This window comes from Rhinatrema bivittatum, chromosome 3 (genome assembly GCF_901001135.1).
Source record: "Rhinatrema bivittatum chromosome 3, aRhiBiv1.1, whole genome shotgun sequence".
NCBI lineage: Eukaryota > Metazoa > Chordata > Amphibia > Gymnophiona > Rhinatrematidae > Rhinatrema > Rhinatrema bivittatum.
In genome coordinates, this window is record NC_042617.1 from 386,214,889 (window position 1) to 386,239,436 (window position 24,548).

The 24,548-nt window shown below is 46.2% G+C and overlaps 1 protein-coding gene across 4 annotated transcripts in view; it reads right to left on the minus strand.

The window, feature by feature from the left end:
• Window positions 1-24,548, minus strand: part of CD109 (CD109 molecule) — a 456,523-nt gene that overhangs the window by 166,455 nt on the left and 265,520 nt on the right. For 2 of the 4 annotated variants that reach the window (XM_029595620.1, XM_029595617.1), the window contains 3 exons: window positions 20,042-20,177; window positions 18,202-18,319; window positions 1,624-1,737 (listed from right to left, as the gene is read on the minus strand). In XM_029595620.1, coding sequence (XP_029451480.1) covers window positions 1,624-1,737; window positions 18,202-18,319; window positions 20,042-20,177 — 368 coding nt within the window. Of the gene's footprint in view, window positions 1-1,623; window positions 1,738-18,201; window positions 18,320-20,041; window positions 20,187-24,548 lie in introns of all 4 variants that reach the window. The other 2 variants (XM_029595619.1, XM_029595616.1) reach the window with 1 other exon arrangement.

Genomic DNA, 24,548 nt, shown 5'->3' on the forward strand with positions numbered 1-24,548 from the left:
ATGTATATCTTCATGCATCAGGTAACCCCGCCTACACGCACTCACTTTTCAAAGGAAGAGAACAAAATAATTGCCCATGATGGTCATATATAAAAGAAAAAAAAAAAAAAAGACTTATCAAGTCACCATTTGCTGAGAGTTTTCCCACGTTACGAGGAAGGCATCCAAGTCTTGGATGCCTTCCTCGTAACGTGGGAAAACTCTCATGGCATGTGGCATGTGGCATGCCTTCTCATGGCATGTGGCATGTGGCATGTAACTTTCATTGTAGCCAGGTAAAGTAATCCGTATCGGGCTCCTAAGACCTTAAGGCGAGGTCACAGAGCTAGGAAGGCCTTGCATCTGGCAGCTGTAGTTTTAGCAAGGTCCGGAATGAATAAAATGGAGTTACCTTGAAAAATTATCAGCACTTTGGAACACGCTGTCGCTAAGATTGTGAGTACCTGTGGGTAGTGTAGAACTTTGAGGATAATGGACCTTGGATATTTAGAGTTCTGAAGAGGCCTTGATGGTATCCTGTGAGCTCATTCGATCTCAAACGGGTGATCAAATACGATGTGCAAGGAAGATGGAATCAGGTTCACTAGAAAGCTCAATATATCTGAACCCTCAGCACCCTCTGGCACTCCCAAAATTCTAATATTGTTGTGACAGTTTCGGTTTGAGAGATCTTCATATTCTTGCTGGAGTCGCTCTAACTTCTACGTGATCTGAGGGAAGTGTGCTGTAGTAACAAGAGGTGAAGCGGTTTGAGATTCCACATCCTCTCAGCGCGATTAAAAGGAGGCCATTTGTTGGGACATAGATTGTAAATCTCCTTGAATCGCAGCAGTCACATCAATATTTAGTTGGATCATTTCTTTGAGATGGTTCAGCTCAGCAAGCACCAAATCTGCTGACACCATTGCTTTCGTTGGTAGTGATTTCTCTGGCGTTAGCGGATCTTGCTTTACTCGTTTGGAGCCTGAAGTAGCGGCAAAAGCGGCTTCAATCTTCCAGCTTTAGAGTTAGACATCGTGAGCACAGTGAAGTTAAATAAAAACATATTCTATGTGATAAAACACAGGTTTAGCACCTTTTATCATAGGATCTTGTGAAGCAATGGACTCAAGCAGCCATCTTGGTTGCTGCTCAAGAGCGCCCCCGCATGAGATCTATATAATGTTCGGGTACTTGCCAGGTGATTGTAACCTGGATTGGCCATGGTTGGAAACAGGATGCTGGGCTTGATGGACCCTTGGTCTGACCCAGTATGGCAACTTACGTTCTTATGATCTGAGATATTAGAGTTCAGAATTTTCCTTTAGATTTAATAATTAGAATTATTTAATATACTGGAAAGACAGACTGTTATTTGCTGTGTTTTTAGTCATTAATCAGATCACATTTGCATCTTTATGAAATAGAGGAATTCAATATGGAAACAATTTTCATGTCAACTAAATTAATGGATTCTGCAAAGTTTGATCAAATTTCTAGTAATATTTCAAAGCAAATCATTGCTAATGAAACCAAATTAACAAAAAGTTAACTGTACCTGGAAACTTAAAAAAAGTCACATTTTTACATTTCTTTCAGTGAAAAGAAACAAAATTCTATGAAATAAAATATTTCAGAATTCACCTCAATGTTTTCATCCAAGTAATTGAAGATGGTTACTTCCAATACAAACTGTTCTCCTCTGGTAACAGAGTAGGGAAGATTCAAAGACAAGAAAAATGGTTGAAAAGCTTCCAGCTGGAAAAACAAAAAGAAAGAATGGAACAGTAGAACAACGAAATAAATCAACTGTCAAAAAGTATAATGTTTATAATTTTTACAAACAGGTTGGGTTAAAAAGTTTAAACATGTCATTACTGGGCAGACCAAAATTAGTACAGACTATAGTGGGCTTGGCTTCCCCTGGGTAAATCCAATCGGAGAACATTACTCTGAGCAACACTAGTAAGATTATCAAACATGACAAGTTTACGGCAGGCTCTGGAAACCATCACCAGAGAACAACCAGTACATTCCCAGTAGCCGAGGTGGGAGTGGTGTGATAGGGGTTGCTTTTGCATTACTAAAAATAAATTAAGAATGTGTTTCTAATTCCAGATATAACCTCATCTTGTAGTGCTGCCGGAAGCCTGCTCTGAGTGATGTATTTCAACAAGAACTTTCACAGAGAGTAGTGGAGGCCCCCTTCCCCCTCTTCAATAGAAAAGAACATCAACACGATACTACAGCTACATATATTAAAAAACAAATGGCTATTTAACAGATTTTTAAAAACTGTGACAAAGCATTTTGCCATGTTTTGAAATTATGGAATGTTGTACCACACACTGCTTTAGGTCTCTTAGGATATGAGCAGATAACTTTTGGCTAATTTACAATCTGATTCCAAACTCACAGGATCTTAAGATCACAAATTACAATATGATAAGTTAAGAGCTTTCATTTTTTTCAAAAACTAAGCTAATCGCTAGTGAGGTTGTTTACCAGCATAGCCAATATTTCACTCAGGTTTTTTTTTTGCTGATTATGGAAGCAAAACTTCACTGAGAAATGTTTGCAATAATAATTTGCAAATTTGAAAAAAGAAAATATATATATATTATGCATTGATTTCATGAGTAATGAAAACAGTTATCACTGCAGTTGAAGTTTAAGCCAAGAGATAGAATTTGATCAAGTGTTCACTTATGTTCACACTCGTGTGTGGTCCATAAGTATAAAAAAATTAACATATTACAGGCCTGGCTCTGCCCCACCCTCAAGAGTTTTTAAAGTTTGGGATGGAGCCAAGACTTTATGTCAACTTTTTAAAATGTTATTGTTACAACTTTGGTAGCCTCAGAGTAGTGAAGAGTGGGGGTGCAGGATAGGACAGACCTCAATGGAACCTCAGAAGTCTTTACTATATGGCAGAAGGGAGTGCAATGTATGCAGGCTGCTCCAGTCCTTTAAAAGAAGGCAGCCCCCAAGACATGAAAGCAACCATTGCGCATTCTTAATGGGGGTCATCTAAGCCATTTATTTTACTGCTGGAGAAAATACTGCTAGATTCACTAACCTATAGTACTCTATAGCAGGTTATTTTATTTATTTAACTCTTTTCTATACCAACATTCATGATCAGTATCATATATCTGTTTACAAAGAACAAGGGGGGGGGTTAAAACTTTAACAAACCATTTAACAAGAAGCAAAGTTACAATAAGCAAGGTGAAAAGAACTTGGGGGCTGAGGTAGCCGGAAAAAGAGGATAGCAGAGGAAATAAACGGCGGTGGAAGGGGGGGGGGTGCCTAGCCGCAAGTGTAGCTAGGTATGACTAGGTGGCATTTAGCAAGGTTCTTAAAGTTATGGGAAGGCTTGAAGGAATAGCCAGGTCTTGAGTTTTTTCCAAAATGTTAGAAGGCAGGGTTCCAGTCTAAGGTCTGGGGGCATGGCATTCCAAATGGCAGGTCCCGCTGTCGAGAATGCCCGTTCTTTAGTGGCTGTATGACATGTGGCTTCTCTGATGGGTCTTGTAGAGGTGTGGAGTTTGAATGGGATCTGAAGATTGAGCTGTAGCTGTTTGTGGATGGTTTTGTGGATTATGGTGAGGGACTTGTGTAAAATTATGTAATTTATTGGAAGCCAATGCAGGTTCCGGAGGATGGGTGTGACGTGAGATACGCGGCTGGAGTTAGTCAAGATTCTGGCAGCCGCGTTCTGGAGCATCTGTAGCGGTCTGGTGGTGGAGATGGGGAGACCAAGGAGGAGAGCGTTGCAGTAGTCTATCTTGGCAAAGAGCATGGTTTGGAGGACTGTCCTGAAGTTATGGAAGTGGAGGAGGGGTTTGAGCCTTTTCAGAACTTGTAGTTTATAAAAACAGTCCTTGGTTGTGTTGTTAATGGATTTCTTTAGGTTCAGACGGTTGTCGATGATTATTCAAAGGTCTCTTACAAGTGTGATCTGGGTGGGGGGGGGGGGGGGTCTGTGAGGATGGAACAGAGTGGTCAGAGGAGATGAGGAGGAGTTCGGTCTTGGCAGCAATAAGGACCAGGTTCAGACTGGTGAGAAGGCAGTTGATGGATTGGAGGCAGTTTTCCCAGAAAATGAGTGTTTTTGAGAGGGATTCTGCTATGGGGATCAGAATCTGTACGTCATCCACATAGAGATAATGTATTAATTTTAGGTTTGTTAGCAACTGGCAGAGGGGAAGGAGGTAAATATTGAAGAGGGTAGGTGAGAGGGAGGAACCTTGAAGTACGCCTAATGATGATTTGATGCTGGGAGATTCTTTGTTGTTGATTTTGACTTTGAAGCTTCTGTTGCTGAGGAAGGAGTCGAACCATCTGTGAACCATTCCTGATAAGCCGATGTCTGAGAGGTGATTTAGAAGGATGGAGTGGTTCACAGTATCGAACGCAGCAGAGATGTCTAGAAGAACTAGTAGGAATTAGGGCCCTTTGTCTAGGCCCATGAAGATGTGATCAGTGAGGGTGATAAAGAGGGTTTCTGTGCTGAATGATTTAGAGAAGCCGTATTGGGATGGGTAGAGGATTTTGTGTTCTTCCAGGTAATCAGAGTTGTGTATTGACCAGTTTCTCCATGAGTTTAGCAAGAAAAGGGAGATTAGAGATAGGGCAGAAATTGGAGAGTTCTCTTGTGTCCAGGTTAGGTTTCTTTAGAAGGGGTTTGAGGGAGGCCATTTTTAGCCCATCTGAGTAGATTCCTTGAGATAAGGAGCAATTTATGATGTTGGCCAAAAGTCTGGAGATGGTGTCAGGAATGAGTAACAGTAGTTTTGTTGGGATGTGGTCTGAAGGGTGGCTGGATGGTTTCAGTCTTTTAAGTAGGGACTCGATTTCCAGGGAGGATATGGGTTAAAAGGTGCCCAGGTTGGCTCCAGTGTGCGTAGGGGTAGGGGTGTGCATTCGTTTTGAACTTAAATGTAAAAGGCAACTTTTTTTTTTTTTTTTTAACTTAAAAAAGTGATGAGGCGAAAACGATCGGATTTCCAACTTATTCAACATAGCTATGTTGAATAAGTTGGAAATTGTGATTGTTGATCCTAAATAAAAATTTAAACCCCTCACCCTCCTTAATCACCCCCCCAAGACTTACCAAAACTCCCTGGTGGTCGAGCGGGGAGTCAGGACGCCATTTCTGAACTCCTTTGCGAGGAGCATGTGACGTCGGCGTCACGTCTGAGTGACGCGGCGTCACGGTATTCCCCGCGCGTTCGCTCCGGGACCCCCCCCAAGCTGGCCAAAAGTTCCTTTTGGGTGCAACGAGGGTCCCGGAGCGAACGCGCGGGGAATCACGTGACGCCGCGTCACTCCGACGTGACGCCGACGTCACGTGCTCCTCGCAAAGGAGTTCAGAAATGGCGTCCTGACTCCCCGCTCGACCACCAGGGAGTTTTGGTAAGTCTTGGGGGGGGGGGATTAAGGAGGTTGAGGGGTTTAAATTTTTATTTGCACGTATGGACATAGACTCAACTTATGGAATTCTCCATATGTCCATATTGACCGAAATTGACCCCCCTTGGTCTGCACATCCCTACGTAGGGGTGTTGGAAGTTGGGGGAGGAGAAGTTGTGTTGGTGGGGACGAGTACTAGTGTGTTTGAAATTTTTTTCTGGAAGAAGAGTGCAAGCTTGTTAGCCTTGATGTTACAATTTGTGAAATGTGAATCCAATAACTCTCAGTCTTACCTAGCCAAGTAGTAGAGTGTCCTTGCGTCCAGCTGCCGGAGCTCTCAGCACAGCTCTGCGTCACAGCGGTGGTGGTCGGAGAGGTGCCACTAAAGTCCAAGTCAGAAGCAGGCAGTAAGCAGGAAGTTCCTGGTAAGAACCAGTTCAGAAGGCAGGCAGAGTCCGAATGCAGTCCAAGTCTTGGCAGGCAGCAGGCAAACAGGGTCCAGGGAACAAACCAGGTCAGAAAGCAGGCGGCAGGCAGGCAAAGTCCGAATCCAGTCCGAGTCTTGGCTGGCAGCAGGCAAACAGGGTCCAAGGAACAAACCAGGTCAGAAGGCAGGCAAAGTCCGAATTCAGTCAGAGTCTTTGGCAGGCAGAAAAGAGAAGCAAACGTCACTGAGCACCAGCACAGTAAGCCTATAGCTGAGGCGCTGCTGTGCTGGTCTCTGCTCTTTAAATACTTAAATTTTGGTGCGCAACCCCGATGACTTCCGGATGGAGGTTCGACGTAATCGATGGGTGGCGTTAGCGCGCGGCTCGCGCTGCTGCTGGAAGTCGGCGCTCATCATCGGCGCCGGCCCTACTACCCGAGGACGCTGCGAGGTAACAGTACCCCCCCCACAAAGGCTCGCTCTCCTGCTCCTGGGGTGGGGTTTGAGCAGAAATCATCTATGAAAGTCTCGTATCAAACGAGGAGCTTGTATATTATTGGCTGGTTCCCAGGAGTTCTCTTCCGGGCCATAATTTTTCCATAACAACAAATATTGTACCTTCCCTCTTATTCGTCTGACATCAAGAATTTCCTTGACTTCATATTGGGTGTTATCTGGCAGAACAGATGGATTCTTCAGCTTCCTCCGTCTAGACGGCCAGGACAATATTGCTGGTTTTAATAAGGAGATGTGAAACACATCATAAATGCGCAATGTAGATGGTAGCCGAAGTTTAAAGGACACTTCTCTGATCTGTCTCTTGATAGGAAAGGGTCCAATAAAGCGAGGCGCAAATTTCAGAGAGGGCATGCACAACTTAAGATTACGTGTGCTTAACCACACTAAGTCCCCTGGTTTAAGCGGAGTTCCCAATCTTCTATGTCTGTCTGCTTGCTTCATCTGACTAGAAGCTTTTTGTAAAAGATCTTGCGTTTGTTTCCATAAGGTAGTCATGGAATGGACCACTTGCTCTACCGCAGGGCAAGATGAGGAGACAGTAAGAGGAAGAGGAATTCTTGAATGTCTCCCAAACACCAGAAAGAAGGGTGAGGATGCTGAAGCGTGAGGAACGTGATTATTATGGCAAAACTCAGCCCACGGCAATAAGGAGGCCCAATCGTCCTGGCGCTGATTAAAATAGCAACGTAAAAACGTCTTGAGTATTTGATTCGTCCGTTCCATTAACCCGTTAGACTGAGGGTGATAAGCAGAGGAGAAATGTAGGTCTATTCTGAATTTCTTACAGAGGTCTTTCCAGAAATGGGCTGTGAACTGCACACCCCTGTCGGAAACAATGCTAGACAGCAGCCCATGGATTCGGAAGATATGTTGTACAAAAAGCCGCCCTAATTCTGGTGCAGTGGGTAGTCCGGGCAGAGGAATGAAATTGATCGATTCTCCAAAATGGCACATCGATCAATTACGACCCAAATTACGGAGTTGCCTTCAGAAAGAGGAAGATCAGTGATAAAATCAATTGCTATGTGAGTCCAAGGCTGGTCAAGGATCGGAAGAGGTTGCAATAGACCAATAGGCCGCTGTCTGGAGATTTTCTGAGCCGCACAAGTGGGACAGGAATCGACATATTTTCGGACGTCAGATGCCCATCGTGGCCACCAATAGTGACGAGAGATCAGGTTTTTTGTTCCGAGCCTGCCAGGGTGTCCAGCAAAAAAGGAATCATGAGCCCAGTGTAGTACTTTGAGTCGTAGGCGCTTAGGTACCACAGTTTTCCCTGCTGGAACTGTCAAGGTGGCAGCTACCATTATGTGGGCTGGATCTATGATGTGCCGAGGCGGCTCAGGATTGTCCTCAGGGAGAAACATAGAAACATAGAAATGACGGCAGAAGAAGACCAAACGGCCCATCCAGTCTGCCCAGCAAGCTATGCACTTTATCCTTTTTTTTTTCTTCCTTTTTCTCTCTTACTTGTTACTCTTGGCTTCCAGTACCCTCCAGCCCTATTTCCCCTCCACCCCACCACCAATGTAGAGAGCATCGCCGGATCTGCATCTAAGTGAACATCAAGCTCAATTAGGGGTAGCAACCTCTGCAACAAGCAGGCCACACCCCTGCCCCTGTCCACCCAGACTATACAATCCAGACCCTGTTGGTTGCCGTCCACACCCAGATCCTCCCTTCCACACTCCCCCTGCCGCTGAAGCAGAGAGTCATGCTTGAAAGAGAAGTAACAGACTCTCTCCCTCGTCGAAGCAGAGAGCTACACTGGACATGCATTGAAAGTAAAGTATCGACCCAGCTATACCTCGCTTCCCTGTGAATACAAATTTTTTTTTTCTTAATTTTTCGTCCACATTACCTCTTGCCGTTGAAGCCCAGAGCCATGATGGAGTCTCATCAACCCTGTGCATATGCACTGAACAAGGGCATTATCTCCAGGTAGTAGCCCCATTTCCACGAGAGCCACATTAACTATCAACACATATTGAATAAGCCTAATAATTGGCAATAACTATAGCTTATGACCTCACTGTTAATTTTACATACTCTTATCCACCCCTGTTTTTTTTTGGAGATGACAGCCCTCCATCCTTCCGCTCCGTGAAGGTGGAACACCAACCACTGGCCACTGGCATCCCGCTCCGTGAATGCCTCTGTGGCTACTGCCGCTCCATGCAGTGTTTTGCTGCCTTCTCTTTATACACGTCCTCTAGACTTGATGGATCCACAGTGTTTATCCCACGCACCTTTGAAGTCCTTCACAGTTTTGGACTTCACCACTTCCTCCGGGAGGGCATTCCAGGCATCCACCACTCTCTCCGTGAAGAAATACTTCCTGACATTGGTTCTTAGTCTTCCTCCCTGGAGCCTCAGCTCATGACCTCTGGTTCTGCTGATTTTTTTCCCCCGACGGAAAAGGTTTGTCATTGTCTTTGGATCGTTAAAGTTTTTCAAGTATCTGAAAGTCTGAATCATATCTCCCCTGCTCCTCCTTTCCTCCAGGGCGTACATATTTAGATTCTTCAATCTCTCCTCATATGACATCCGATGAAGACCCTCCACCTTTCTGGTCGCCCTTCTCTGTACCACTTCAATCTTGTCTCTGTCTCTTTGTAGATACGGTCTCCAGAACTGAACACAGTACTCCAGGTGAGGCCTCACTAAGGACCTGTACAAGGGGATAATCACTTCCCTTTTCTTACTCTATATTCCTCTCTCTATGCAGCCCAGCATTCTTCTGGCTTTTGCTATCGCCTTGTCGCATTGTTTCGCAGACTTCATATCATTAGACACTATCACCCCAAGGTCTCTCTCCTGCTCCGTGCACATCAGCCTTCCCCCCCCCCCCCCCCCCCCCCATCGAATACTGTTCATATGGATTTCCACTCCCCATATGCATGACCTTGCACTTCTTGGCATTAAATCTCAGCTGCCATATCTTTGACCACTCTTCCAGTTTCCTTAAATCCCGTCTCATTCTCTCCACTCCTTCCGGCGTGTCCACTCTGTTGCAGATCTTAGTGTCATCCGCAAAAAGACAAATCTTACCTTCTATCCCATCCCAATGTCGCTCACAAAGATATTGAACAGGACCGGTCCCAACACCAATCCTTGCGGTACACTACTTAAAACCGCTCTCTCTTCAGAGAAAGTTCCATTTACCATCACACATTGTCTTCTGTCTGTCAACCAGTTTGCAATCCAGGTCACCAACTTGGCACTCACTCCTAAGCTTCTCGTTTTATTCACCAGTCTCCTGTGCGGAACCGTATCAAAAGCTTTTCTGAAATCTAAGTAGATGACATCGAGCGCTCTTCCTCGATCCAATTCCTTGGTTACCCAGTCAAAAAAGTCAATCAGATTTGTCTGACAGGATCTTCCCCTGGTGAATCCATGCTGCCTCTGGTTCAGTAATTCTCCGGACTGTAGATAGTTTACTATTCTCACTTTCAACAGTGACTCCCATTACTTTTCCCACCACCGAAGTGAGGCTAACCAGTCTAATTACCAGCCTCTTCTCTGTTCCCACTCTTGTGAAGCGGGACCACCACCTCTCTTTTCCAATCACTCGGCACCACTCCCGTTTCTAGGGATCTATTGAACAGGTCACACAGCGGACCCGCCAGCACATCTCTGAGCTCCCTCAGTATCCTTGCATGAATCCCATCAGGTCCCATGGCTTTGTCCACTTTCAGATTCTTTAGCTCTTCCCATACATTTTCTACTGTATAAGGATTTTCATCTATTCCACTTCCCTCCAGTTTCTTGTTGTGTAGAGATGGTCCTTCTCCAGGGTCTTCTTTAGTGAACACAGAACTGAAGTATTCATTTAATATTTCTGCCATTTCTTTGTCTCTCGCCACACATTGATCATTTCCACCTTTCAATTTCACTATACCACTTTGAACTTTTCTCTTTTCGCTGATGTATCTGAAAAATGTTTGGTCACCATTCTTTATCTCCTTGGCAATCCTCTCTTCTGCATGACTTTTTGCCGACTTGATTAATTTCTTCATCTCCCTCAGTTGAATCAAATATTCTTCTTTGTGCTCCTCCCTTTGGGATCTTTTATATTTCTTGAATGCTGTTCTTTTAGCTTTAATTTTGTCAGCCACCTCCTTTGAGAACCAGATAATGTTGAGATTACTTACCTGATAATCTCCTTTTCCTTAGTGTAGACAGACTCAGAACGAATGGGATAGTATCCGCGTACACTCTACCAGGCGTTGACACCTGGTAGAGTGTACGCTCTTATGTAAACAAATGCCATGGCTTACCTTGAATCGGTGAAACCCATGTACACAGGCAGCTGGGCGGGATGCTGAGTCCATCTGTCTACACTAAGGAAAAGGAGATTATCAGGTAAGTAATCTCAACATTTCCTGGCGTGCAGCCAGATGGACTCAGAACGAATGGGATGTACAAAAGCTTTACTCCCAGCCTGGGCGGGAGGTTGCCTGAGGACCATGTAGGACCACCCTCGCAAATGCTGAGTCCTCCTGGCCTGGACATCCAGACGGTAGAACCTGGAGAAGGTATGGAGGGAGGACCACGTCGCTGCTTTACATATTTCTGCAGGCGACAGCATCCTGGATTCCGCCCAGGATGCCACTTGTGCTCTGGTAGAATGAGCCTTGACCTGTAGAGGCGGAGACCTCCCAGCCTCCACGTAAGCTGCTCTGATAACTTCTTTAATCCAGTGGGCGATGGTGGGCCGCGAGGCCGCTTCACCTTGCTTCTTCCCGCTGTGCAGGACGAACAGATGGTCCGTCTTTCGGACTTCTTGTGTCACTTCCAGATATCTGGGCAGCAATCTGCCGATGTCGAGATGGCGTAGTAGACGCCCTTCTTCAGATTTCTTCAAACCCGCCGTGGTAGGCAAGGATATGGTTTGGTTAAGATGAAACTGTGAAACCACTTTAGGTGGAAAGGAGGGAACCGTGCGAAGATGGATACCCTCAGGAGTGATTCTGAGAAAGGGATCATGGCAGGACAGTGCTTGTAGCTCCGAGAAACGGGGTGCTTAACAGACAGCCAGCAAGAACACCATCTTCAATGTTAGAGAACGGAGAGACAGGCCCCGAAGGGGTCTGAAGGTAGATCCCGCGAGGAAATCCAAAACAAGGTTGAGGTTCCATAAGGGCACAGGCCACTTCAGTGGCGGACAAATATGCTTGACTCCTTGCAGGAAGCGAGAAACATTTGGGTGCTTAGCGATGGTCTTGCCATCCCTCCTGGGACCATAGCAAGACAGCGCAGCCACCTGAACTTTGATGGAGCTGAGGGAGAGACCTTTCTGAAGCCCATCCTGCAGGAAATCCAACACGATAGGGATTGTGGTCGCATGTGGATTGGTGCCACGAGTGTCGCACCATGCTTCAAATACCCTCCAGATCCTTACGTAGGTGAGAGATGTGGAAAACTTATGTGCTCGGAGGAGTGTATCTATCACGGGCTCCGAGTAACCTCTTTTCTTCAGTCTAGCCCTTTCAATGGCCAGACCGTAAGAGAATTGAGCTGGATCCTCGTGGAGGATGGGACTTTGACGTAGAAGGTCCCGGAGAGGAGGCAGGGGAAGAGGCTCCCCTGCCAGTAGTCTTCTCATGTCTGTGTACCCGGGTCTTCTTGGCCAGTCTGGTGCCACGAGAAGAACTAGGTCCCGGTGTTTCTGAATCTTGTGGATGATGGCGCCCAACAGAGGCCACGGAGGAAAGGCGTATAGCAGAGTCCCTGGAGGCCACGGCTGGATCAGGGCATCGATTCCGTGTGAGAACGGGTCGCGCCTGCGGCTGAAGTATCTGGGTACTTGAGCATTGGACTTGTCCGCCAGTAGATCCATGTCCGGAATCCCGCAGTGATCCACAATCATCTGGAAGGCTGTAGGTGACAGCTGCCACTCTCCCGGATTTAGGCTTTCTCTGCTGAGGAAGTCTGCAGTGGTGTTGTCCTTCCCGGCAATGTGGACGGCGGAGATGTCCTGAAGATTCACCTCTGCCCAAGCCATCAGTGGGGTGATCTCCAGAGATACTTGTCGGCTTCTGGTTCCGCCCTGATGGTTGATGTATGCCACCGTGGTGGCGTTGTCGGACATCACTCTGACTGCTCTGTTCTTCAGTCTGTGAGCAAATCGAAGGCATGCCAATCGGACTGCCCGGGCCTCTAGACGGTTGATGTTCCACGCCGCCTCTTCTCTGTTCCACCGCCCTTGTGCGGTGAGTTCTTCGCAGTGTGCTCCCCAGCCGCTCAGGCTGGCATCTGTGGTGAGCAAGGTCCACGTGGGTGAGGACATCTGGTTGGACTGCAACCACCACCGCAACTGGGTCCGCAATCTGGCTGGCAGATGAAGGCGCGTGGAATAGTTCCGTAGCCGGGGACTCCAGTGAGAGAGCAGGGAGTATTGTAGAGGTCTCATATGGGCCCTCGCCCAAGGCACCACTTCCAGGGTGGATGCCATGAGACCAAGAACCTGCAGATAATCCCAGGCTATGGGCCGACTGGCTCCCATCAAATACTGGATACGCTGCTGAAGTTTCAACTTTCTCTTGGTAGTGAGACTGACTGTGTCTGCCCGGGTGTCGAACTGTACTCCCAGGTATTCCAGTGACTGGGAAGGCTGTAGGCAGCTCTTGCTGAGGTTGATTACCCAGCCCAAGCTTTCCAGAAGGGCGATCACTCTGTCGGTTGTCCGAAGGCTCTCCTCTCGAGATTTCGCCCTGATCAGCCAGTCGTCTAGGTAGGGATGGACCAGAATTCCTTCCCGCCTGAGTGCCGCTGCTACCACTACGACCACCTTGGTGAATGTCCGTGGTTACGTGGCCAACCCGAAAGGCAAAGCCCGAAACTGGAAGTGGCGTCCTAGAACCTTGAAGCGTAGGTAGCGCTGATGATCCGGATGGATCGGGATATGCAGGTATGCCTCTGACAGGTCTAATGCCATGAGGAATTCTCCTGGCTGTACTGCGGCCTTGACGGAGCGCAGAGTCTCCATGCGAAACCTCAGTACCCGTAAGTATCGATTGACTGACTTGAGGTCCAGCACAGGCCGAAAGGTACCCCCTTTCTTGGGTACCATGAAAAATGGAATAGTGTCCAGAATTTACTTCCCAGGCAGGTACTGGGATGATGGCTTTCAAGGACAGGAGCCTCGCCAGGGTAGCCTCCAATGCCGCCTTCTTGTGTATGGGACATGAAGATTCCACAAACTTGTCCGGAGGGAGAAGATGAAAGTCCAGATAATATCCCTCCCGGATAATGGCGAGGACCCACTGGTCCGACGTGATCTCGACCCATCTGGGGTAGAAGAGGGTTAACCTGCCCCCTATGGCTCCGTTCCCCAGATGAATCGGCGGATTCTCATTGAGAGGCGCGGCCGGGACCCGAGCCCGGGCCTGTTCCCCTCTTGCGCTGCTTGGTCCGAAAGGACTGATTCCTGGCCTGAGGCCGTGGTGCCTGGTAGCGACCCCTGTAAGGAACAAAGCGCTGGGAACTCCTGCCCCTGGAGGGCCTTGGAAAGGCGCGCTGGCCCCTTCTGAAGCGATCTTCCGGCAGTCTAGGCACTGGAGAGGCACCCCATGTACTGGCCAGTTTATCAAGGTCGCTGCCAAATAGCAAAGAGCCCTTAAAGGGCAATCTGGTGAGGCGTGTTTTTGAAGGCGCATCAGCTGACCATCTCCGGATCCAGAGCTGCCTCCTGGCGGCTACAGAGGATGAAATCCCCTTAGCTATTGTCCGGACCATATCTGATGCAGCATCCGTGAGGAACGAAAGAGCTGACTCCATGTCAGCTGCTGGAGCGTTGTTCCTAACCTGTGACAAACAGGCACACATCACCACTGTACAGCAGGTCGCGATCCGCAAAGATAGAGCTGCCACCTCAAAGGTCTGTTTCAGAATGGCGTCCAGTCGCCGGTCATGAGGCTCCTTGAGGGCCGTCCCCCCTTCAACTGGAATAGTAGTGCACTTGACCACAGCGCTAATCAAGGCGTCCACCTGAGGGCACGCCAGCAGGTCCTGGATAGCCGGTGCCAATGGGTACATGCCCGTCAGGGCCCGGCCCCCTTTGAAGGAAGCCGCCGGTGCCGCCCATTCTAAATCTATCAGTTGTTGTGCCGCTTGCAAGAATGGAAAATGGCGGGCTGTAGGACGAAGACCTTCCAGCAGGGGGTTCTGCGCAGAGGGTACCGAAGTGCTGGGACCTGTAATATCCAACTCCGCCAGACACTGAGACACCAGGTCGGAGAGATCCTCCTTAGGGAAGAACCGCCTCATGGTTCTATATGGCTCAATCCCTGGGGGAATTTCCCCCTCGTTCGGGAGTTCGGACTCGTCCGGTGAAACCTCCTGGTCTGATTGATCTGGACTGTCCAGCGGTCGGAGGTCCCGCTCACGATAAGGGTGTGAGGGTCCAGGAACGGGATCCATAGGAGCCGCCACCGCAGCGGCAGCCGCCGCAGTCGCAGCCACCGCAGGAACTGCAGCAACCGCAGGAACAACAGGAACAGCAGGGCCTGGACGGGAAGCCGTTTGCATCTGTACAAAGGCATGAATCCCCTTAAAGAGATCCACCCAGGAAATTGAAGCAGCCTCTAATCGCCGGGGTACAAGATCCCCCGGGATTCCTGATTGGTCGAGACTGCCCGTTAAATCCGGGGTAGCCCCTGGGGAACTGTCAGCAAATCGTGTCTGAGACCGGTCCTGGCCTGAGGGTCCCACGGCCTCCTCACATTGGGCACATAGGGAGTCTGGCTCTTCACTGTGCGTGGCTCTAAGCTGACATGCAGAACAGAAGCCAAGGGCTTTAATGCCTGAGGCAGGCGGCGCCGCCGCTGAAGACGCTGCGGCGTTCTGATCCATGGAAAAGTATGCACTGAATGCTTAAAGAACAGGCGCACAATAATAACAATATGCGGCAGCAATAAGCGCTTAATACAACAGGCGCACAATAATAACAATATGCGGCAGCAATAAGCGCGTAATACCACAGGTGCACAATAATAACAATATGCGGCAGCAATATGTGCTTAATACAACAGGCGCACAATAATAACAATATGCGGCAGCTATATGCGCTTAATCCAACAGGCGCACAATAATAATAACATGTGCTCAGCAATAGGCGGCCATGAAAACAGCTCAATGGTATGCAATATGCACTCAGCAATATGCAGTTAGCAATACACGCTCTATGGCTTTCAATAGGCTCCCAGCAATAAGCGGTCAGTAATACACACTCAATGGCATTCAATAGGCTCCCAGCAGTAAGCGGTCAGTAATACACGCTCAATGGCATGCAATAGGCGCACAGCAATAAGCGGTTAGTAATACACGCTCAATGGCATGCAATAGGCGCACAGCAATAAGTGGTTAGTAATACACGCTCAATGGCATGCAATAGGCTCACAGCACTAAGCGGTTAGCAATACACGCTCAATGGCATATGCTCACAGCAATAAGGCAATATACGCACAAGGAGGAATAGAGCCGCACGTATTACGGGCGCGCAATACCTGAACAAGGCCCACAAAATGGCGTCTTCCACGGCGTGCCACACCGCCGATCCTCTGCTCCTCGGAGCCCAGAAATAAGAGATGTACGCCTTACCTGATCCTCGGCACTTCCCGGCTGGAACCCGGGCGGTCTCCGGCTGCGGGGGGAGAGGGCAAGTACCTTCACCGCCGCGTTTGAGGATATGCACCCGCTGCCTCGTCCACACCGGGACCGAGGCGCCTCGAAAGCCTCACCCGAACCTCGCCCGGGGGCTGTGTCCCTGCCGCGATTCGGCCACCGGACCGAGGACTTACACCTCCGGGGTGATCACGGAAATCACCCCGGGAAACTCTACTGGGGGAGGGACCTTAGGGTATCACCGCAGGAGTGCGGGGCTCGATGCTATAGAAGGTTTAGTAAGTACAAAAAGAAAAAGTAGATTTGGAAAACACGCTCAGCAAGCGTGCAGGCTCTCCAAACTGCTTTGGAGACGGAAATTACTAAATTGCTATGCTTCCTGTGGGGATATATATACCCTGTGCTGACGTCAGATCCGTCTCCAACTGCTAGCACGCGGATACTATCCCATTCGTTCTGAGTCCATCTGGCTACATGCCAGGAAATGTGTGCAATTCTGATTGCCACATCTCAAAAAAGATATAGTTGCACTGGAGAAGTTACAGCGTAGGGTGACCAAAATGATAAAAGGGGTGTAATGGCTCCCCTATGAGGAAAGGCTAAAGAGTTTAGGGCTGTTCAGCTTGGAGAAGAGATAGCTGAGAAGAGATATAATAGAAGTCTATAAGATCATGAAAAGACTTGAACAGGTAAATGTGAATAGATTATTTACACTTTTAGATAATACAAGGACTAATGGGCACTCCATAAAGTTAGCAAGTAGCACAATTAAAACAAACTGGAATAAATTATTTTTCACTCAACACACAACTAAGTTCTGGAAGTCTTTGCCAGAGGATGTGGTTAAGTCATTTAGTGTAGTTGGGTTTAAAAAAGGTTTGGATAAGTTCCTGGAGGAGACGTCCATAAACTGATACTAATCAAGCTGATTTAGGGAATAGCCACTGATTATTACCAGCTTTAGTAGCATGGAATCTATTTAATATTTGGGTACTGGTCAGGTTACCGATGCTGGGCTTGATGGACTCTTGGTCTGAGCCAGTATGATTCTTATGTAGGAACCCTAGGGACTGCATAAGAACCATACTGGCTCAGATCCAGGAGTTCGACCAGGGCAGAGCCTAGAAGACTACTCCCAAATGGAAAAGTAACCCCTAGGAGTAGTTATCCCAGGAGCCACAAGGACTCAACCAGTCCAGAATATATTTCATGTGGGAACTATGTCTTCTTTACATGTCCGTCGCTTCTGGAGACAGAGAACTACTGGTTACAGCTAGGGCCACACCTTTTTAGACCCGGGTAAGGTCATGAAAAAGGTGTGCCCTCTATCTCTGACAGCTGTGGAGGAGTGAAATCCCAGTTGTAGTGACTGTTCTAGCAAGATGATAAGAATGGGGACTATTTAAATTGATTTGTTTTCTTCCTTTTGAGTATTCAAATAGGTGGTAGAGAGCTTTTTGATATGATATGTTTTAAATCTGTGGATTCAGAATGTTTCCTAGTGTTTTATATGTAAGAATGGATTTATGGCTTTTGTTTTTCATGCACTGGATTGTATATGCATTGAATCCTATTATGTTTGATAAAGGCACTTTAAGTGTGTCTTGCTGAATAAAACTGATTTTCCAGATAATGCTTATAAGTTTGTCATTTTGTAATGATTTAAACTAGAATAAAAATTAAATTATAAAAATAAATTACATATTTCACGTAACCATTTTGTTAGTCTCTTTTTCAGCTTTAAGTTACCAGGTTATAGTTTGCACAATTGGAAAGACTGCAAGAAATAACTATTTGCGACACACAGACAGCAATTTTCAAAAGGCACATAATTGGCTACTTATACAGGCAAAAGGGCCATTTTGAAAACTGCCCACTTTGTATGCAGGAAAAAGTACAAGTGTTCTTCCACACACTCTCATGGAGGTCTTCCCAGGACAGAATTAGGCTGAGAGACGCTAGTTTTGAGTTTTCAAAACTACACATATTTTTGCCTGAAAAAATATCTGCAGAAAAAGCATGTATAAATTTCTTAAGGTACTTAATTTCCTTGGGCAATTCTCAAAGCGAAAGCACACACACACTTTCCCTTTGAGAACAGCTGCAAAATTTTTGTTTAAAAATACCCAGACTGCACCTGTCCACAGAGTTTTAATGTCCTTTTAAAGCTTATATTTCTTATGGCAACTTGCTGCAGAATCTGGACATGCAAAAATCAAGAAGCTGTTTACCTGAACAGGTGTAACTGTCATTCCAAGTCCCAAATTCTTAGAGATTATAAAAGCATTGGTTATCCATGTGGTTATTGTATCAGGTACTTGAACTTCCAATGTTGCACTCGTAGCAGATCTTTACAAAAAAAAACCAAATCTTAAAATATAAGTACGCAAATGCGAACCTAATGAAATCTTTTTTTTAAAGGGTATATACTGTATTTGCTTCTACATTTAACAAAGCTGTGATCCATTTTCACTTCCATTTCTGGCATGTCAATCTGGTGAAAAATTTGAAGTTTGCTTCAGGTCATAAAATTCCTTTGCATCCTAACCAAAGAATCTCTTTGGCTGTTTTCCTGTGATTCATTTGTATTTTCTGGCAATGTAATTTTTTTACTCTGATCACATAGGAAGGGTGTGAATTCCCAAAAGCTAATCAAGAAATGTATTTAGTTAGTTGAATACAAAGGTATCACCTTTTGTTTGTTTGTTGACCTTTACTTGGCTGGTTAGATCTCTTTGATAATTTACCCCATAGCAAAGATGTGCATTTGTTGCTCAATTTGTTTCGGCAGTACTTATGTATCTCACAAATGGAATGTAGGCATGCAAAATGGATGGTATGCACGTAGGTTTATTACCGACTACATACACAGATCATCCGTTTTGCGCATCTACTATCCATTTGTGAGATATGGGTATACCGCTGAAAGAAATGAAATGAATAAAACAATGGATGTATGCCTACCCATCAGCAGAGTGTTAGGGAAACAGTGAAAAAAAGACCTGAAACTTTATGGACTGAGGAGCTAAATTTAGGCTGTTTCACTACATGGATAACTTTAACCCAAATTCTGGGCGTCTAGTAGGTAGGGTTAGGTCAGACGGAGAAAGATAGCTATCCACTTAACTTGGCCAACCAAAACTAGGCACTGCAATAACAGGCCTAAATCTGACCAGCCAATGCTCATCAACCCTCCTTTTTTGTGTAATACAAAGTTAACTGTGGGGCCAAGAGCCCCTCCAATCTCTGCCTGCCCTCCCCATCCACCAGAATCAAGTTAAGTATAGAGCAATAACCCTCCGATTGCCCCTTCCACCAGGTCAAAAGTAAGGGCAAACAGTTCTTCCCCTACCAAAAATTTATTTTTTTAAATTGCCTCTCCTCTTACTCCATGAATCTTTTTCCCCTTCCATCCAACCACCAAAAGCTCTCCATAATCTCCCAAAGTCAAACCAGAACAGGAGGCAACCAGTGTTGCTTCATGGTGTTAAGTCAAGTCAATACACACATAAGAACATAAGAAATTGCCATGCTGGATCAGACCAAGGGTCCATCAAGCCCAGCATCCTGTTTCCAACAGTGGCCAAACCAGGCCACAAGAACCTGGTAATTACACCTGACGACCCCACCCCTTCTTCCATGTGGGCAGGCGCATAGTTGATGGCACCTCTTCTTCCACATAGATTGACATATCGCTGGTGATGCAACCTGTATGTGCAGGTCACCCAAAGTACAGGGCCCAGGGCAGTCACCCTGAGTCACCCCACCCTAAGGACAACCCTGTGCTTTCCATCTAACTCTCAACTCTTCATTCCGTTGGGCAGGAGAGGACTTAGCAGATAAGTTTAAGCATCCAGGTTCAAGCACCTTAAATCTAGCTACGTTTTAGTTGGCTTGATTTAGGATGATTTTCAACTGAAAATCCAACTGGCAAAGTTTGGCACACAGATATTTTGAAAATTGGCCCCTATATGTTTAAATCCATATATTACAGTGATATACAATTAAACAAGGACACAAAGATACAAATTTAAAAGATGTAAACACTATCACAGCCACATAAATATTTACCCAGTTCTAGTATCTGTCCAAAGCCAAGTCTCAGGGAAAAAAGTTCTAATCCGTGGACTATCAAGAACAGGAGATAGTACATCTGTTGCCTCTTCATCGAATAAAATATCTGTTGCCTCTCGATTGAATACAATATCTGTTGCCGCTTGATTGAATGAAATATATGTATAAAGTAAATTAGAGTACAATTAGAATACCATCTGTGTGTCTATAAGATGAAGCAGTTTGTAAAAATTTGAAAATTGCATAAACTACACAAGATCGACTCAAATCAATTACGCCTGGTCCACAAGGACAACAAACCAGGCTTTCAGAATAGCCAAGATAAACTAATTAATCAGGTTCTTAAGACTGCATATATGCAGATCTCTCTCCTGAAAACCAAAATGTTGTGTGGCCCATATTTGTATACCTCAGAAGGTGGAATCCCCATCTGTCAACACGGTATATACAGACATACAAACTGACTAGCAGGAATCAGTGGAGTACCAAAGAATGGAACACTCACTTTTGTTCTCCAGAACATTTCTGGAAGTCAATGTATATGCCTATAGCATGCTTAGAGCCCAATTTACTAAGCTTTCCCCCACCCCTTGAAACAGAATGGGAAAAAGCCTTAGTAAAATCATGTCACTAGTGTGAAATGCAAGAGCAACTGCTGTATCATTATTATACAATATTTATGAACCGTAATTGCTTTATGACATCAAAATTAAACTGCAATCACTTTCAATTACTAACTACTCAAAAATAACAGATGAGTCTAATAGGAACAGAGCATTACAGGAATGTAGCATCATAAAGATTATTTGAATAGCTTATTTATATTTGCTAATATCACTATCAAATGTACAACATAACAATATAAATAAAACACACACAAAGATAATCATAAGATTAAAATTATCACCAAACATCATCATTAAATAGAATCTACTGACTAATCAGACCAAAAACAATTAAATGCTCTCCTCAAAAGCCAGGTCTTCATGGACTTTTGAAAAGCCACATAATCCTAACTGGCACAAATATCTTTGTGTAAAATATTTGAGAGAGAATGCCAAAATTGAAAAAGCCCTAATTCCTGATCCTGCTCAATACACTTTCTAGAATCCAGATATTAGCTAACTTCTAAAGACTAGGAGGGTCAATGTCCAGAGACACATGAGTGGGAAAGTTATTTGGGTAAAGCTAACCAAATAACTAACTAGACATTCAGTGTTACTTACCCAGATAAATTTTGGGACAGGTATTTCTCCTAATAGACTTATCTGGCTAGTGCTGAATATCAACACTAGCCAGATCAAATGAAATCATTTCCTGGGAATGCCTCCTGCACTGCCCCTTATCCATAGAAATTTTGTTGGGAGATTAATTACTTACACAAAATTTAGCCAAGCACCGGGAAGGGAGGGGAAGTTTTGTCCAGTTAACTCCAAAAGTTAACTGTACATACCCATGGCATATTGGCCTCAGATAGATTTGCTTACCTGTAAGAAGTGTTCTCCAAGGACAGCACTATAATAGTCCTCAAACGTGGGTGGCATCATCAAATGGAGTCCTGATGCAGAAAAATGATGTCAAAGTTTCTAGAACTTTGACTAGGCACACTGAGCATGCCCAGCATGCCCTATACCATGTGTCCACGTGAGGTCCCTCTCCAATCTTGTATCATACAATTAAAATTAAAATACAAAATAGAAGTAGTCCAAATTCGCGGGGTGGAGGGCAGTTTTCCTGAGGACTAACCTTCTACCGTCCTCTGAGAACATCTGTTACATGTAAGCAACTCTGCTTTATCCGAGGGCAAGCAGTGTGGTAGTCCTCACACATGGGTGAATCCCTAGCTGCAAGCTGCTCCCCAACACAAAAGAGGACCAAGGCACCTAACCAGGTGCTAATAGGCACAACGATGGTCTATTGGTAACAAAGGAGGGAGAGAGCCTGAACCCAAACAACAGGCCCTAGATGGGGAGAGTTGTGTTCTACACCTCAAATAGTTTCCGAAGGACAGACTGGCTGAACCTACTATCACATCGGCCATCCCTCTCCAGACAATACAAAGATGTGAATGTGTGGAGAGAATTCCAGATCGCAGCTTTGCAGATCTCCATCGGAACTGCTCACAAGTGGGCCACTGACACTGCCATGGCTCTGACAGAATGATCTTTGACATTACCTCCAAGATAATCCCACCTGGGCATAACAGAAGGACATGCAATCTTCCAGCCAATTGAATAGTGTCTATTTGGCAACGGCAACGCACAACCTATTCGGATCAAAAGAAATAAAAAGTTGGGTGGACTGTCTATGGGCTTTTGTCCACCTCAGGTAGAAGGCTAAGGCTCACTTGCAGTCCAAACTGTGCAGTGCTCATTCACCTTGGTGCAAATGGAGCCTGGGAAAGAATGTTGGCAGGATGATGGATTGGTTAAGATGGAAGTCCGTTACCACCTTAGGCAGGAACTTAGGATGCGTACGTAAGACCACTCTATCATGATAAAACTTAGTGTGAAAGTCACTAAGGCCTGGAGCTTGCTGACCCCGTGCGCTGAGGTGACCGCCACCAAAAATATGACCATCCAGGTCTTCAGGTCACATGTGTGCAGCGGCTCAAAAGGAGCTTTCATCAGCTGAGCTAATACCACATTGAGTTCCCAAGACATAGTGGGAGACCTTAGAGGATGCTTCAGTTAAAAAAGGCCCTACATGAATCATACAACTATAGGCAATACAGAGATGGGTGTACCAGCTACAGTTTGGTGGCATGTAGTAATTGCACCGAGATGAACTCTAACAGAGTTGGTCTTTAAGCTAGCTTCCGATAGGTGTAGAAGGTAATAGAGCAGTTTTTGTCCATAGGACTATCTAGCGGAAGGCTTTCTAGAAGCCACCAGGATCTGAGACATATCCTCTGAAAGATCAAGCAGCTGCAGGATTAGCCTCTCAATATCCAGGCAGTGAGCAATAGGGCCTGAAAGTTGGGATGCTGCAGCCTGCCTTGATCTTGCGCAACAAGGTCTGGGGAAGTCCCCAGATGGATAACTCCCGTAGGACTGGAAACCAGACCTGTCTTGGCCAATGAGGAGCTATGAGAATCATAGTCCCCCCCCCCCCAGTCCTCGCAAAACTTCAAGAGCCTTTGCCACTAAGGGAATTGGATACGCAAACAGAAGACCCTTGCTGCAATGATGTGCAAAGGTGTCTGAGGCTGGTTTGCCATCTAACCTGTACATGGAGAAGAACAGAGGAACCTTCCTGTTACAAGGGGATGTGAACAGATCTATATCTGGGCTCCCCCAGAGGTGGAATATACAATTCGCTACCCCTGTGTCCAGGGACCATTCATGGGGTCTGAAGGCTCGACTCAGCTTGTCTGCTACCACGTTCTCTGTCCCAGCCAGGCACATGGCCCTGAACACCATCCCATGAGAGGGGGTCCAGGACCAGATCTGGACTGCTTCCTGACTCAGGAGGTATTAGGGATGTGAATCGTTTTTTGACAATTTTTTTTTTAATCACCCGGCGCCATCTTTAAAATGGCTGGCGCCATTTTTAAAGATGCGCCGGCCATCCAGTGCTCCTACCATGTGACAGGGGCCGGCCAATGGCACGGATACCCTGTCACATGGTAAGGGCAAAGGGCCATCGGCGCCATTTTTATTAACGCAGCCGATGGCCCGAGAGCGGGAGATCGCTCCCCGCGCCACCACTAGACCACCAGGTAATTTTAAAACCTTTTTTAGGGGTTTGGGAGGGTGGGGGAGGGTTTTTTGATTATCGGATCGGGCGCAGCCGATAATCAAAATTCAAATCATGTTGGGCGATACAAATTTTAAGATCTGGATCGGAACCGGAACCGATCAGATTCCGGTTCCGAATCACATCTCTAGGAGGTATGATCCCGTGCCTCCATACTTTTTCACATACCACATGGCTACCTGGCTGTCTGTCTGGATCAGGACAACTTTGTTGGACAGTCAATCTCAAAGCCCAAATCGCGTACCTGATCGCCTGAAGCTCCAGGAAGTTGATTTGACAAGAGCATTCCTGAGCAGGGCTGAGCCCATCTACATCAGCTCCCCACCCCAGAGAGGATGCATCCGTGGTTAGGATAATTTGGATAGGGAGACTTCAAAAAGAGATCCCCTGTCCAGATTTGAAAATACCCGCCACCAGGACAGTGAGTCCCAGAGTGAAGGGGTGACTCAGATGCAATCCTGGAGGCTCTGAGTGGCCTGGTCCCATGCAACTTCTTGGTCCGGACGGTTGCGGCCACATAACCCAACAGCCACAATATGTGGTTGAATCTCTGCCGAGATGGTCATCAAGGTGAAGGCACTCTGAGCTGTGTCTAGCAGGGCTCTTATGAAGTCCAATTAAAGTGATGGGCTAAGATGGGACTTTGGGTAGTTGAAAACAAACCCTAGTGACTCCAATAACCGGATGGTGAAGGACATGGACCTGGCAGCCCCTGCCTGAAATGTCCCCTCTTGACCACTCAATC